Source organism: Amaranthus tricolor, chromosome 7, assembly GCF_026212465.1.
Source record: "Amaranthus tricolor cultivar Red isolate AtriRed21 chromosome 7, ASM2621246v1, whole genome shotgun sequence".
Lineage (NCBI taxonomy): Eukaryota > Viridiplantae > Streptophyta > Magnoliopsida > Caryophyllales > Amaranthaceae > Amaranthus > Amaranthus tricolor.
Genome location: NC_080053.1, coordinates 31,588,266 through 31,604,999, shown reverse-complemented (window position 1 = coordinate 31,604,999; position 16,734 = coordinate 31,588,266). Strand labels below are relative to the sequence as shown.

The following is a 16,734-nucleotide window of genomic DNA, read 5'->3' as shown; positions in this document are numbered from 1 at the left end:
TGTTCTTATTTGGAGTAGAACTCTGCCATTTTTATTATTGTTGTGGTTGTCTGATGATGATGATGAGAAAGAATGTTTCTTTTAATTTCTTTATTTGTTTTATGCTTTAATAGAGAATGGCATTTTCCATTGTTGGGAAAGCGATGAATGTGTTTGTTGAGTTGCATGGTGGCGTTGGTTGTATGTTGCCAAAGATGATAAGTAGGTTTAGCCGATACTTGTGCTCTGTAGCTCTATCTTTGGTTCAAATTAGTCTTAGCTCATCAAGGGCCATCATTTGTGTGTATATATTTGAGAGATGCATTGCATGAGTGTTAAAAGTTAGTTAGATTGATACTTTGATATCTTGGTTGTGTGAACATCCTGTAAGAATTTCGGATCTTTCATGTGTTTATTATCGGCTGTTGCTGGAGATTATTGCTTTGGAGTACTGGACCTTAAGGATTTGGTATTTAGGTTTAGTATCAATAGCCTATGGCCTTTCTCTAGATTAGTTGGCATTAGTTGATTTATGCAGATTCCTGGCAATGCGCTATAGAAAGGAGAAAATTCAATTGTATATTAGCCGGAGATAGAGATTGGTAGGGAGCTTTATAGAGTAGAGTTGGGCAATAATATGGAGACGTGGAAAAAGGAGATAGGAATAGTATGAGAACTTGTAAATTAAAGGGAGTTATAAGGAGCCTTGTAAGTAGAAGATGGAGAATAGTATGGAGACTTTAGATTGGAGATGAAGAATGGTATAGAAACTTGTAGACCAAGGGTGGAGACTGGAGAGTAATAAGGAGCCATATACTAGAGTTAAGGAATGATATGGAGAATTGTAAAATGGTGATAAACTTGTAAATTAGAGGTTTGAGAATAGTAAGGGGCAACATTAAGGGGAGTAATGTGGAGGCTTGTAAACAAGAGATGAAAAATAGTTTAGGGACTTCTAGACTAGAGATGAAGAGTAGTATGAGAACTTCTAGAGTCGAGATGAATAATACAGATACTTGTAGGCCAAGGGTGGAGAGTAGTATAAGGAACCTAATAGACCCGAGATTTGGAGTAGTATGAGGGACTTGTATTAGAGATGGAGAATAGTAGGGAGATTTGTAGACTGAATATGGAATATAATGTGGGGATTGTTAATTTGAGGATGTAGATTAGTATCTTAACTTATAAATAGGAGATGGAGAATAGTAAGGACGAAACAGCCTTATAGACTAGAGTTGGGGAGTAGTTTTATGACTTGTAAACCGGAGATGGAGGTTTCGTATGCAAGACTTGTAGAATAGTGTGTAGATTAGTAGATAGGCAATGGAGAATTATATGGTGACTCATTGTTTGGAGATAGAGAATAGTGTGGAGATTTGTAAACAAGTGAATTAGCCAAAGATTTGTATGTGGTCGATAGGGTCTAGTAGTCACTTGCTCGAGACAACCACTAATGAAAGGGAATGATAGAGGCAATGACGGAATGTTTGAGAGCCATTTTGCTGTAAGAACTAACAAGTAAAGGAGCCTCGTAACTTTTCTCGTGCTATATATAGCTGCACAATCCTAAATGATTGTAGCAGTACTATAATATCTGTATGAAAATGTTTCACTTCTTAGTTACTAGGTATGAATTTTGAAACCCTTTATAAAACTATAAACAATGAACAACAAAACTATCTTGTTCAACATTTGTTTGATGAACTCTAATGATGTACAAACAAGTATTCCAAGGAAACTAGTGGTTTATGAGATTAAAATCGCCAAGTACATGGCCTCGGAAGTTGGGATCAAGTGGGGAATTCTAAATCGCAGATCCAAAGCATTGTATTGAGTGATTTTCATGAATGAAGGGGGTTTCTTGGGAGCAAAACCAGCATATTTTCTTATAGTACATAATCACAAGGTGGATGTAGCAGGTGGATCGAAATGTTTGGAATATTAGAACAATATCAAAGCCTTGTTGGGCATTTGATTCACACGTCGATATTGTTACTCTGTTTATATATCGTCTTGATGTATGCTTCATCATATAATGAAGGTTTGAGAAGCGTCCCGAAGAGCAATTCAATATTTGAAGAAGAATCATGGAGAAGGTATATTTCTTAGGTCTATATTGCTTTGAAACTAAGGGTGGTATATTGGGATTGGGCTAGTTGGACATTAACCATATGATCTTTGTCTTGAAGACAAAGAAGCAACTTATAGATTATAGAACAAGGGATAGTTTTGTTTTGCGACTCTTTTTCTTTTATACATTGCTCAAAATCTTATCGTTTATGTGTGAATAGCTGAAATTTTCTTAGTATACTAAGTGAATAGTTATGTTAGTGTTAAAAGTATATAATATATTATGACTTTAATTAAAAGTTTAAGCTGATGGTTAAGAATATGTAAAATATTATTGACTTTAACCAAAAAATTAAGTTGATGATTGAAGCCATGATATGTTATACATTATCATTGAACAAAGATATAATATGCCAATATATAAGGGATTAGAACGCGACAGAGTAATAAGTTACGTTATTCGAATCAAATTGGTCATATCATAATTTTAATTAACTCAAGACAAAAGAATGAAGTATGTGAAAATAACATTATTCAATAATTGTTAAAAATATAAATGATGATTTAAAAAATGGAGATGATATTAGTTAATGATAGATTTGAAATGGACTACTTTTTATAAATAGGAATTTAATGGTATGTATATAGTAAGATAATTAATAATAATGAAAAATAATTATATAATGATTAAGATAGAAGTAATGTTAAAAACTTAAGAATGTAGAGCCAACCAAGGGAAATTCAAATTCCATATATTCATTGGGAATTGGGATTAGTCAAGCTTTGTACTCTAAAAAGAATATAAGAAGTAATTTATGAATGTGAACAAGAATTAAGAATTCCATTACTATTCTTTTTCCTTGGTAGTTTAAGAATAATAATAATAATAATAATAATAATATTAATTATGTAAGCAAATACTATAAATAGAAATACTTTTAGAAAGCGCGGAAAGAAAATTGGAAGAGTCAAAGTCAAAGTCAAACTTTCATCACTTGTTAAAAAAAGCACACGTGGATTATGGTCTATGGACTTAAACACGACACCGTTTTGGTCATAATATGGTGGGCTTGGCATATCGATTCACAAAATAGTACTGCATAGTCAAATCATTATACGGTAATCATTTATGTGTTTATGTATCTCATATTAATTTTTAATTCACTTAAGATTATAATACCTTATACGCATTAAAACCCTGCTTGACATTTGACTAGTCATATGTTTTTATAATAAAAAATCACAATCTTCTTCTTGGGATTTTAAAAACAATCAATATAATTGTTTAAACTAAAATATATTTTCAACAAATAAACATGATAAGTTAAATTCATTTAATATGATCGAGAATCGAGATAAAGCTAAATTAAAAATGCAATTAAATACTAATTGGAGATCGGAGATGGAGACGTAGAATAAGTTAAAAGTGTTATCAATAAGATCAAGAAAACATAGCAATATTAATTAGATCACATGTACATAAATTTTTTAAAATCACGTGTCAAAATGAATCAAATAAAAAAAACGTATTTTATAACTCCATAGCTTTTATTCGACGTCTAATCTTCCAATCTTTTTCTATTTATTTTATACGTTTTGTAGAATTGGACTTGATCATTTAAAATTTGAGTGGATTAAATATGGTTCTCTAATGGAATATATTCAATTTTTTTATTTAAAGTTTGGTTTTTTTTTTTGTATCCAACAAAAATAATGGATTTTGGTTTTTATTTTTTCTAGGATTTAATGGGATAATTTAATTTGTATCCATTAAAAATAATGAGGTTTGAGTATGTAATTAAAACTTTTAAATTTGCATTTGAGATTTGTGCAAAATGTAAATGAAAATAACAAATGAAAACAGATAAATAAAATGTTAAAGTTAGCACCGAAAAATAGTAATTTTACACTTGCATACAAAATATAAATAATTACTCTCTTCTATTTGTCTGTAATTTTTATTTATAATTTAAAATATACACTATTAAATTACTTAAAATTAAAATAGTGCATTTTTAAATAAGTAAAATTAAATAAGTCTTTTAATTAGATTTGAGAGAATAACATTTATTGTTGTCATTAACTATTAAAGCATGGTGGCAGAGATGCAATTTTAATGAAACTACAAGGTCAATAATTGCAGCACTTTTCCTATAAATACACAAAGAGAATCTAATTATCAACGAGTAAACTAGAATTCAAAATTGCTTAATTGACCTTCAGGCTTCAGGAGATTACCTAAAGTTTGATTCTTTGTCTTTTGACATGAACTTGGCTTAGCAGAAACGAAAAACCTTCTAATTGACTCATAATTAACAAGGTTAGTATTAACTCTAAAACCTCTTTTTTTTTTTTTTTTTTTTTTATTTGAATTTCATTTTGCTCCAAAGTTTCATTCTTTCATGTTTTGATCGAAATGGGTTTAATATGATGTGGGTGTTTTTGTTTTTATTAAATTTTGAATCTTTTATGTTTTATTTGAAAAGGGTTTCAATATGATTTTTTTTTAAAAGAATTTCAATATGATTTGGGTGTTCTTGATTTCTTCAAAGTTTGAATCTTTTGTGTTTCAATTTAAATGTCTTCATATGAACTTGTTGGGTTTTTTTTGCAGAATTTTTGTTGTGTTGTTGTCGGTGCTGAAAATTACACAAGTATCTGGTTATGATAAGGTAGTGATTGTTCATGGTTGTTTAGACACGTTTCCTTTAAGATTTTTAAGGGCCTTTTGGGCGTGAGATAGCTTTACATTCTTAGCTATTAAATAGAATATCAACCATCTAATCATTTGTGTAATTTATTATTGTTCGGTAAAATTAGCAATAATGTTAATCGTTGCTATATAATTTGTTAAAACGTAAAGCTGCTTTAGATTTTAGAACGCTACAAGTTCTAACGTTTTCAAAACATACTATGTACTTAAACTGCTACACAGAATACGCCTTTAATCATTTATTAGTGTTGGTGTTCTTGGCCAAATTTGTAATTTTTTGGTAGTTCAATTATGGGTTTGACAATGAGGACTTGATGCTGAATTTTGCTGGAGAAGAATGTTCAATTTAGGTGATCTTAGGGCAGTTGGAAATTCAACTTGTTTGAGCTTTATTTGATTTGGTTTGATTTTTAGTAGTTATAGTTAGAAACATGGTTTAAACCGTTTACTTTTCTTAATTGTACCTCTACTTGGTACTCTAGAAGATGAACCTTAAAATTGTTCCCTTGATCCAGAATTAGTTGTCATATTGTCCCAAACTCCCAACCCTTAAATAAATTCTTCAATTTATGACTATTAACTTAAGGAAAAGTCATGAATTCTTCATAAATTCTTCCTTGTGACTTTTATATGTGCTAATATATTTTGGCAAAATTTCGATGTTCGACTTATACTTCAATCTTTGTTGTGATGGGCATTTCATTGCTTCGTTGCAGTGTAACACATTGGAGTTTGTGGAGCAATTTACTAAGGTGTGGCTGAAAGATTTCGTCTTAAACAAGCAAGGTATGCTCACACTTTGATCTGTGTTTGGTTGAAAGGAAAGCAATTTAGATAGACTTCTATTTTCAATGTGATTTGGTTTTCTATATTTATTTGCATTTGTTTGATTCCTTGATAGAATTGTATAGAAAAAGAAATAGGTAATGGAGGGGAGTCGGGGAGGAATAGTGAAGGATAGGGAGGCGACTATTTATATTTAGGACATCCATTTTAACTCCTTCATAGAAAAAACAATAATGCCAAAGTCTTAATCCCAAAAATATTCGATTCTGCTACATGAACCAAAAAATAATTTTCAATGGTCATCTACGTGGATTCTTCTTCTCTATTCATTTTGATTTTCAATAATTCTTAACCCTTTCCACCCTTGCCTTCTTGGTCATCTTTGATATTCCTCGCCCACTTTTTAAGTACTCCAAACTCTAACTTTCGATCTTCCTTAATGATTGACTATACCTATCTTTGCACATGGCCAAATCCTCTCAACCGATTCTCTTTTATTTATCCTCAATATATGCAGCTGCTAAACCTTTTATTAGATTTTCGTTTCGAATTCTATCCCTCAAGTTATACCCACTCGTTCATCGAAGCATTCACATTTCCGCTACTCTCATCTTTCTACTATGATCATTTCTAAAAGCCCCAACATTTTGATCCATATAGTAGCTGTGATCTAATGACTATACAATAATTTAATTAAACAAATGGAAGAAAATGAGAAGTACAGATTTTGGTTTTACTTCCAAGGGACGAAACCAAAAAATTTGAGCGTGTAGGTTAAATAATTTCATAAAAAGGGTTAAAATTCTAATTTTTTTTGTGTATGGGTGAGTTTTGTGATTTAGGACTTGAAATTTTAGATGTATCAAGAATATTGATTCGAACCACTAATCTCAACTTTCGTTTATACTACTTGACCACTAAACTTTATTTAATTTGTGATAATTAATTATTTTGTATGTTATACTTACGAATTAATAAGGTAGACCAAGTTCAAAATTCATTAGTGCATGTATATGGATTATAGGACCAAGTTCAAAATATATCCCATGTATCTTTGCCGCTGCTTTACTCCGTACTAAACACAGCCTTCATGATGTACTTCTGAAATCTGAACGAATGCAATGCAGGAAATGCAGAATCCCGAAAATCTGCAAGGGATATATTGTAAGTTTGAATCTTCCTTCATAACTGGTGTAGATAACCTCTGTAGATCTCCACTAACCGGAAGCATTTTTGGTAACGGGTGTAGCGCTGTTTCATTGCTTGATACTAAATCCACTTTAAGTGACTCACAAGAAATCGTGATACATGACATTGATAATCTAAGGTACCAGCTCAGAGAGCTCGAGACCGTCATGATGGAACCAACGTCGCACAACTCTGAGAACGAGAGTTGGCAGAAGTTGGTAGAGGTGATATCAAAAGGGGAACTTAAGGAGGCGTTAATCGCATGTGCAAAAGCTATATCTAATGACGAATTTTTGACTGCCGAGTGGTTGATTTATGAGATACAAAATATGGTTTCGGTTTCTGGCGAACCAATTCAGAGGTTGGGAGCCTACATGTTAGAAGGCTTAGTTGCACGGTTATCTTCTACGGGAATTTCCATTTACAATGCTTTGAAGTGTAACGAACCCACTAGCGGTGAGCTCCTCTCTTATATGCAGTTGCTCTATGAAGTCTGCCCGTATTTCAAATTTGGTTATATGTCAGCAAATGGGGCCATTGCCGATGCCCTGAAAAACGAGGACAAAATCCATATAATCGATTTTCAGATCGCTCAAGGGAGTCAATGGGTTAGCCTAATTCAAGCTTTGGCTGCTCGGCCTGGTGGGCCCCCACAGGTTCGTATAACAGGCCTTGACGACTCAACGTCTGAGTTTGCTCGTGGAGGAGGACTTGACATCGTTAGAGAAAGACTATCTAATCTTGCCGTAGCTTGTAACCTACCATTCGAGTTTCATGCCGCAAAACTTACTTTTGGATCTGAGGTAATCCAAAACCTTGAACTGCGACCTGATGAAGTTTTGGCTGTCAATTTTCCGTTCTTACTGCACCACATACCTGACGAGAGTGTTGGGCCCGAGAATCATCGAGACAGCTTATTGAGGCTCATTAAGTAACTCTCGTCGAGTACGACTTGAACACAAATACATCCCCTTTTTATCCTAGGTTTCTTGAGACCCTTAGTTTTTATTCCGCCATTTTCGAGTCGATCAACGTTACTCTTCCAAGGGATCACAAGGATCGGATTAATGTGGAGCAGCACTGTTTAGCACGAGAGATAGTTAACATTATAGCATGTGAAGGTGGTGAGAGAGTTGAACGCCACGAGCTACATGGGAAATGGCGATCACGGTTTTTAATGGCAGGGTTTAGGCCGTATCCTCTGAGCCCTCTCGTGAATGCTACGATCAAGACTTTGTTGCAGAAGTACAGCACGAGTTATGGACTAGATGAGAAAGATGGAGCCCTCTACCTCGGATGGATGGACCGAGTTCTGGTTACGTCTTGTGCATGGCAGTGAGCTTAACTTTATCTCTGTCGGTATAACATAGTATAATTTATATTCAACCTTGAATTTGTTTGGTTTTCTAGTAAAAATTATGACTTGGAGATATAAATTGTATTAATTCTTTTAGAATCTATCTGCCTTGGAATGAAGATAAATTGTTACAACAGTGTACATAACTGCTTCAGAAGGAATCTAAAGCCGCTTTGATGAGCTGATTTGATTTTTTTCATTCGCAGATTTCGGTCTAGAGTCCGCTTCAGGTAAATATTTCTGCTCAAACCTGCAGAATTCGAGAATTTTCCTCGTTGCTTTGAGTTTGTTTCTTGCTATGGTTGTTTGGCAAATGGCAGGTAGGTAATAGTTAAAACATGGTCTTATAATACAATAAAACAAGCAATTGAAAAACTATTTTACAATTACGATTTTATTCTATAAAATAATATCAAAAAACAATTTTCACCACAAAAAGTAATCAATTGAGCATAAATTGTGCTCAAAACAATGTTCTCTTTAACACTGCTCGCTCTATCCTTATCGTTTTCCCTCTAATAATAATATCGTAAAGAAAGTTGATTTTATGATTTGATTATGTTTGATTTTACGATATTAAGTCGGTCTTTATATTAGGAAAATATTTTATAAAGTAACAAAAAAAAGTCGGCTTAAAAATACAACAATTACGAACTGGGACCGAGAATCAGGCCCGTTGTTGCTTCGCCTCTGCTTTCAATCTTTTGGTTGAGCTATCATCAACAAGCAATGATAGGTTGCTCTGAAAGTAGTGATATCCCTATCAGTCACCGCAGAAAGACGAGTATTGATTATTACAGTTGTCCTTTTGACACAAATGGTATAATATCCTCAACTGTTACTTGTTAGGCGCCAATTACCAACCTTATCTTGAACGAAACAAAAGTATAAAAATATTACTTTTAGTAGCAAACTCAAAAAGACACAAAAAGTATTAAATACTAACGGGGATTGATCCATAAGACCTTCATAATTTCGCCTATGGCTCCATATAGCGCTCTTTTCCATTTCAAACAAATATACTCTATACGTTTGCTTACATTGGTAACAAATTAAAACTATACACAAGTTCTCAGGCTCGGCTCAGCTCAGCTCGCCTTGGCTGATTAGAACTAACGTCTATATCCAATCGAAATATAATATAACATCAGAATAGTTAACAAGTGAAGATACTTTGATAACTATTGGGGATTTCTGGCCATCCTATGTAAATAAAAATATGAATTAAGAACATATAAAAGGAAAGACGAAAAAAATGACATTTTTTCGGTTTCTTCTGCTTTAATTCAAGGACCCATGAGTATTCTTCCCATGTTTTGCTGATATGAATGTGTAGAAGAATTATTTACAGGCTGATTTCCAATACTATGCCCTTGACTATGGTTTTCCCTAGAACCATACAGCACCATACCACCATTTACATAACCAGAAAATGTCGACATTGGGTTCGGTTGAAGCAACAAGAGATTGGAACCGTTAAATTGGGGCTGGCCCTGTGGATGGTCACTGGACATAACCTGCTGTGGATGACCAGGTTTGTACCCAGAAGCTGCTCTTATCCCGACACCAAGATCAAGGCTTACCGCATCATTGCTTTCATGCGGGCTCATCCTTGATACCATGCTAGTGCCTGCAGGGGCTGCAGTGTCATGGCTGCTATTCCGAGCAGTTGGTACTTCATGATTGTGCTTCCCTTCATATGTGGTTATGACAGCTTTAGGGTCGTGGGATGCCCTCTCCACGTGTTTCCGAACTGGACATCCAGGATGAGTGCATTTGTAATAACTCCTGCAGGAAAAGAATGATGAGACAATTGTGTAGTGTCTAGTATTCAAAGCCTAACATAGGAATCGCCAAAGTTCGAAGAAAAGTCCTTGATCCTTCCACTTCCCACCACTTCTCTTTCCCATTCTAATAAGGAAATCAGTCCATGACTCCTTTTACTCCAAATACAAAAAGTTTAGGGTTTGTGTAGTACACAAAATCAAGAGCTAATGATAAACAAAGCACAAGAAGGTTTAAATTTAACCAAAAGAAACAATTAGACCCCAGAACAATAGAAGATTTCAATGAGATCTTAAGGGAGATAATTTTAGTCCAGCATTAAACGAAGACAATATCCCTATAAAACATCTTAAATATGTGAACTATAGCCACCCCATGATCATGGGGATAAATGATGGTAAATTGGTAATGGACATCGAGCAATAGGCATAATGGAAATAATAGCATTTCAAATTTTCAGTGGGAAAAATTCAACAAGACAGATAAAGTTTTCACAGACATCAAGCTACAAGTGCAAAAAATACACACGACAGTCCAACAGCAGAAACAGACTCATAGTTTCTAAAATTGCCAGTAGGAAAACAATGAAAAACATTTAGGAAAAGGCATGAATAAATTCAGCGACAAAGTCTTGTAGATTTTGATGAACTACTTCATTGACATTCTCAATACAAGAACATACAAAAAAACGTAGGAGCTCCACCATCAAAAAACCTACAGACTTATTGTCCATGGTGACATATCAGCCAAAAATCACTGAGTTTGTCATCGAGTATAAACTAAACAAGACATACCTTGGATTAGGGTTTCCTCTCACTACCTTCTGCCCATACTTGCGCCAGCGGTACCCATCATCAAGTATATCTACTTCACTCACAGTTTGAACAACAACACGCGGTTCTCGGATAGGCTTGACTACCGAATTAATGTCCAGTTCTCCCATTTCCATCCTCCTGGTAACAAATGTCATTAATTTATCAGCATTCTTATGAAAAAGTAACTACAAGCTAATGTTAAACATATAATACCTCCTCTTTCCAAATGGATCATCATTCTCAGCATCATCGGAACTTCTATTTAACTGAGAAGCATTATGTTCTCCACTATTGTCATTAGCTCCACAAGGGGATAGGTCAGGGGTGCCACTTAGCTCACTGTTATGGGCTGGTTGGCCATAAGAGTTTGTAGGCATGCCTGTATATTGTTACAAGAAAAAATTTATTGTAGTCACTTACATCTAAAATGCGGGTCTAAAATATACATTTTTTAGTTACCTTCTTGAGCATTAAAGGACGGCACTCTGTCAGACCTTTCTTCAAGTGCTGACATCATAGAGCCAGCAGGAAGTCGGCGATTAGGTTGAGGTTTAGGATGATCATGTGTTCCTTTGTAAATAATTTCAGTTATTGTTCCGTCAGGTGATCGCTCAAACAGTTTTTTGACTTCACAGTTCGGATGCGTACATTTGTAATAACTTCGAGGAAATTCACTTCCCTTGACAAGCTTCTGCCCATACTTCCTCCAATTGTAGCCATCATCGGATGTTCGCTCAGATACTTGAGATCCAGATCCTTTCAGCTCTAGTGGTGGTGTCTGAACATCACTATTAGAGTCTGCTTTTTGATTGAATTCATTGGAATCGACTTCAGGAGGTACACTGGAGGATGGAAGAACCATAGTTGAGTTATGCTCATTAGTAGGTGCCAATTCACTTTTAACTGCAACAGATGGATCAGATGACTGATGTGCGCAGTCCGATTGGACTTGGTTAGATTGCCCAGCTTGCTGTTGGTTTGGATCTGCAGAAGAAACCTTTGTTGGAACAAGGGTGAGAAACAACACTTAATATCAATCCTTCTAACTGACTCAGTATTAGAGGGATACAAAGAAATTGATAGAAACTTCATTCTGGTATTTACTAACTCTAGCAGACTATAAAAAGGTACAAAAATACTTCAAAGTTGACACATATTTAACAATAGACTGATAAAGGTCTGGTTCAAATTTTACTCACTAGATAATAAAGAATAAAAAACAATTAATAGCAGTTTATTTACCAGAGATCCTGAGAAAGAGAAGCCTCCAAACGAATATGATCCTGGATTGGGTTTGAACTCAAAGCCACTTGATTGGGTACCATCCAAGGAATTGGAGCTATTTATAACAAAAGGAAATGTGGAGGACCCACCAGAATTTCCCTGCAACATTTGTGGCTTGAAAAGGGAACCTGTTGTCGGGGAAGGCTCTCCCTGAAACATATAAAAAGGCTTATCAGTATACCATTTAGTTTTCTCAATTATTTTTCTCCTTTGTGAATATATTTCACTAGTACTAAGTAATGAAAAGAAACAAAGGGGAACTTTAGCAAAGCACCAACGTACGTGATCAATATGTATCAGAATTCAGAAGGAAAGGAAGATGAACGAAGATGTAGACATGAAGTAATTATCCTACCTAAAATAACGAGAAAACTAACCACCTAGCTAGCTCTAGGTTGCTCGTAAGTGGAGTTAGGGGACAGAACGGGCAAGGCGACAGGGTCAGGGAAGAAGAATTACGAATCTGAAAGTCATAACAGAAAAGGTATGTCACACTAATAAGTGAAATTATTTCCGGTACAGAGACAGCTATCAAGTGAAGTACCTGAGATGTTAAGCTAACCTTATAAGTTTATCATGAACGCTCATCAAACAAGCATATCTATATAAAAGTCTAAAACCGTAAAGCAATTTCTAGTAAGTACATAAAACAAAAATAGTAGCACACAAGGCAGCCTTGAGCATAATCCAGGTAGTCGGCAATTTTAACTAACATGGAACAAACTTTTCACAAAAAGACCCACCAAGAATAGTTGGAAAAAAGGGGATACTCTCATGGAAATGAATGAATGTGGTAAAAAAAACTGGCAATGACCCACGGGACATCCAATCATGAAGACAGATCAAAACGATAAAAAAAAAAAAAAAAAAAAAAAAAGCAAAAGCACTACATTCAAGAAAAAAAGGCACAAATATTCACTCTTTATGAAGAAACAACATTCATCATCATCATTCTACACAGTGTATCCCGTACTCATAAAAAAACTATGGACAGGATCTAGGAAGAGAAGGATGGCGGCAACTCATACCCATAGAGGAGAGCGGGCCAAAGGAGTCTCCCGGCTCGAGAAAAATGAAGAAACAGCATTGCAGTTCGAAAATACAATTGAACTAAATCAAATAATCCAACACCTATAAAAAAAAACCAAGTACACAAGCATATTCTCAATAGGAAACAAAACCCTTTAGAATAATAATCTATGATAACACAACAAACCTATTTAAATAAAACAATATTACGTAACGAGCATCAGAATCTACACTCTTCCATTAACCTATTTTCAATGTTTCTCTTCACTTCCATTACTAAGCAACTTGTTTAAACAAAAATTATATAGGTAGCACATGAAAAAGGAACTGAAGCATTCTCTCTCTTTCTTCCCTATTCTTCTCTTTAAATATCTCAAAAATCAAGGAGCCCCAAATCTCCTTTCTTCTCTGTTTAAAATACATGATAAAGAACTGACAGTAAGAATCTTACAGCCCACCAGTTGCATCCCAAAAAATTCTGCACTAAACATGCAATGTGATAGAAAAGACAGAATTGAAATGACTACACAGCAACAACATTAAGAGTCCAGATTTCATTACTTTTCAAACATAAGAAAAGGCAACAAAAAAAAGATTACAACATTTTGACATCTGATCTTACAGCATAAACATTCCCACAAACAAAAATCATATGAAGGGACAATATTTCAAGTTCAATCATCTAGCCCCAAAAAGAAAGGAAGGGGGGGGGGGGGGGGGGGGGGGGGAAGGGGGTGTTAGAAAGCCCACGATACCCAATATACTTCAATACCCTAATCGCAAGATTACAACAATAGATGTGCTCAAAAATCAATCATTTATCCTTCTACTCAAACTTGTAACAAACTCAATAAACAACTCACAATTAATCATCAAGTAAAAAAGACACTATATTGTATACAACTTCCTCAAAACCATCCTTAATGACAATAAACCATAATTAGATTACTCCAAAAAGCAACTCTAAATCATTTATAAAAACTTTAAAAAGAAACCATTTTACTACCAATTCTTTATAAACTACCCTAGTTAACATAACCCCAAAAAAGTACTCCCTACACGAAATGAACTAAGCTCAAAATTAATCATAGACTTCGAAAAAATCCCATTTTCAGTGTCACTTCTTCAAAATCCCATTTAAGAAACTCATAAACTCAAAAAAAAAAAAAAAAAAAAAGCACAAAAAAAACTTAGATGTTAGCTTAAAACCTTCAATATTGCATTAGAAGTCCAAAAACTACCCTAATTAACACAACCCAAATAAAAATATTTCAACTCCAAAGCATTAAGCTCAAAACCTTTCATTTTATCGTATAATTCAAGAAGCTATCCTGATAAACAAACTAAAATTTAAAAATCAGTCCAGAAACACACAAAGTAGCTCAAAGCGTTTCATTTTTCATTAAAACTCCAAAAACTAACCTAATTAACACAAACCCATAAAAAATATCTCCAAAGTATAAAGTTCAAAACTTTTCAATTTATCTTATAATTCCAAAATCCATCCTAAATAACGTAAATCCAAAAAAAACAGTAAAAAACCTTAAATCATACTGTAATAAAACTCCAAAAAAATCTCTAAATTAACTCCAAAATCATCAGAACAAACAATTCCAGTTTCTATCCTACTTACAACTTCAAAACAACACACCAATTTCCCTATGTTTTCCCCAAATTCAACCAAGAATCATAGTCAGAATTCAAAAATCAAAAAAAAAAAAAAAAAAAAAAAAAACACTAAAAGAAGTTAACCTTAAGATTGGAGAGCATAACAGGAGACTCAAGAAATGACGTCGGACTGAAAATAGGTGGAATACTCATCGACGGTGACCTAGAGATCGGGAGTTTCGCCGGCGACATTAGTTTATATCTTGCATTGCTATTGTTATTATTTGATCCAGTGTTCGTGGCGCATGCTTCATTGGTGGACTTGCGTAGATCAGAACCGTCGATCGTTGTAATTATTAATCTTGATGATGATGATGTTGCCGGAGATTCGACGGTGGTGACTGAAGGCGCCGTTCCGTCAATCATTGCACTCTACGGTGAAGGGTAAAATGGTAAAATTCTGATGAGAGAGAAATGAAAAAGAAATGTAATGAAACGAAGAGAGAGTGGGAGACGTGAGAGTGTTGACTAGTAACAACGGATCTGTATTTTGTGGGCCCTAGCTAGTGTCTAAACGACGTCATTTTTAAATTTTTTAATAATTTTATTTTATTAATTTTATACAAATTGCGATTATATTGATAATTTTTAATTAAATTAATTAAAAAATTTATATTTGTAAATAAAATTCAAATTTTTTTTTAATATGTCACTTTCATTTTTTTAAAAGTGAAATTTTTATTATTAAAACTCTTTATTTTAAAAAATTGACTTTTTGTATACATCATTCCATCACTAAAGAGTTGCTCATTATTATGCTTATCGTCAATAGTTATATGGTATGTAAATTTGTTGTTAATATTTACATGGTATTATTATAGTTTTGAAAAGAAAATATGATGAGAGAGTACTTAGTGGTTAAAAAAAATAAATACGTGGTAAAATTTAAACTAATAGAGAGTTGAATTTTGTATAAATTGGACTAAATAATACTTTCCTCTAGATAAGGTGTTAGATTCTATTTCTTTCTTCTCTTAATATACCCTATAATAAAAAATTTAAAAGCTTGAAACGATATAGAAATTTGAACTTCATTCAATGTTTAGAATAGGTAACAAATTGAGAGTTTTAGTTAGTCTATACGAAAATATACAATTATCCACACTCGTAACAAGTAAATATTTATCTTTTGAATGAAGTATATGATATATATTATTAACCATATTATTTATTACTCCCTCCTATTCATCTTAAGTGTCTAATTTTCTTATTTGGTCAAATCACCTTAAATGTCTTATTTTTATTTTTGGTATGCTAACTTTATCAATTTATCCTTACTAAACTTAACTTTTTCACACCTTTACACCTACTAACCTCATTTTACCCTATTAAAATTTAAAAACACTACACTTTTTTCTTTTACATGTAGTCCTATTTGACCACCTAAAAAATGGTGAAAAGTGAAATGGAACACATTAAGTGAATAAAAGGGAGTATAAGATAAGTTAAAAAAAAAAAAAGGAATAATATAAGAATTGAATTTGAGACGTAGTTTAATAAAGGGGTAGGTGGTACTTAGTCATAGTATAATGAGAGCTTGAATAGTGGTAGATCCTATGAATATGACTATGAATGTTGGATTTGTATTTCTAATTTTAATTTTTAACCCACTAAGTAGTAAGTAGATAGACAAAAAGGAAAAGCACCTAAATGTGATCACATGGGCTAATCAAAGGACCCCAATTTAATTATGATGTTCATGAACAAATCTACCAATTCTTTTAATTGGGACCTACAAATATCCAAAACAATTATCAAATTTCCATATGTTTTTTTGATAAATATTTCCTCATTTGGGCAGGATTTGTCTTTTTTTGGCAAAAATCATAGAGATATGGTCATATGTTATTGTTACTTTGTAATCACAAGAGGTTCGTGTAGGTAACTACATTTGTATAACGAGAAAAAGATGTATCCTATTAATGTCTTTGAAAAACTAGGTGCATCTATGTACATTTCTATTTATTTTGACACTTAACTATATTCTAAATTAATAATTTTTATTTTTTTAAATGATAGATAGTATTATTGTTACTCGCCAAATTATCCACATATTAATC

At 33.4% G+C, this 16,734-nt stretch overlaps 1 protein-coding gene and 1 pseudogene across 2 annotated transcripts; one reads left to right on the top strand and one right to left on the bottom strand.

Annotated features, from left to right (window-relative positions):
• The first annotated feature begins 4,238 nt into the window (after nt 1-4,238).
• On the top strand, nt 4,239-8,292 carry LOC130818373 (scarecrow-like protein 21; annotated as a pseudogene).
• Nucleotides 8,293-9,025: 733 nt separating this feature from the next.
• LOC130818372 (probable WRKY transcription factor 20) lies at nt 9,026-15,171 on the bottom strand. 2 transcript variants are annotated; one of them, XM_057684528.1, is made up of 6 exons: nt 14,759-15,171; nt 11,936-12,127; nt 11,153-11,690; nt 10,907-11,072; nt 10,673-10,831; nt 9,026-9,881 (listed from the first exon to the last, which is right to left on the bottom strand). In XM_057684528.1, exons 1-6 carry the CDS (start codon nt 15,038-15,040, stop codon nt 9,380-9,382), a joined length of 1,839 nt encoding a protein of 612 aa, XP_057540511.1. In that variant the 5' UTR covers nt 15,041-15,171; the 3' UTR covers nt 9,026-9,379. The 2 variants fall into 2 exon arrangements, with proteins under 2 accessions (XP_057540511.1, XP_057540512.1); XM_057684529.1 differs by lacking the exon at nt 14,759-15,171 and adding an exon at nt 12,333-13,689.
• Between the last annotated feature and the right edge of the window lie 1,563 nt (nt 15,172-16,734).

Bases quoted from the DNA above. Each gene is read 5' to 3' on its own strand.
- LOC130818372 (XM_057684528.1), bottom strand. From the start codon at position 15,040: ATGATTGACGGAACGGCGCCTTCAGTCACCACCGTCGAATCTCCGGCA. The intron at 11,691-11,935 runs GTAAATAAACTG...GTTCCAACAAAG, and splicing joins TCTCTTTCTCAGGATCTCTG to GTTTCTTCTGCAGATCCAAA. The intron at 10,832-10,906 runs GTATTATATGTT...ATTTGTTACCAG, and splicing joins GATCCATTTGGAAAGAGGAG to GAGGATGGAAATGGGAGAAC.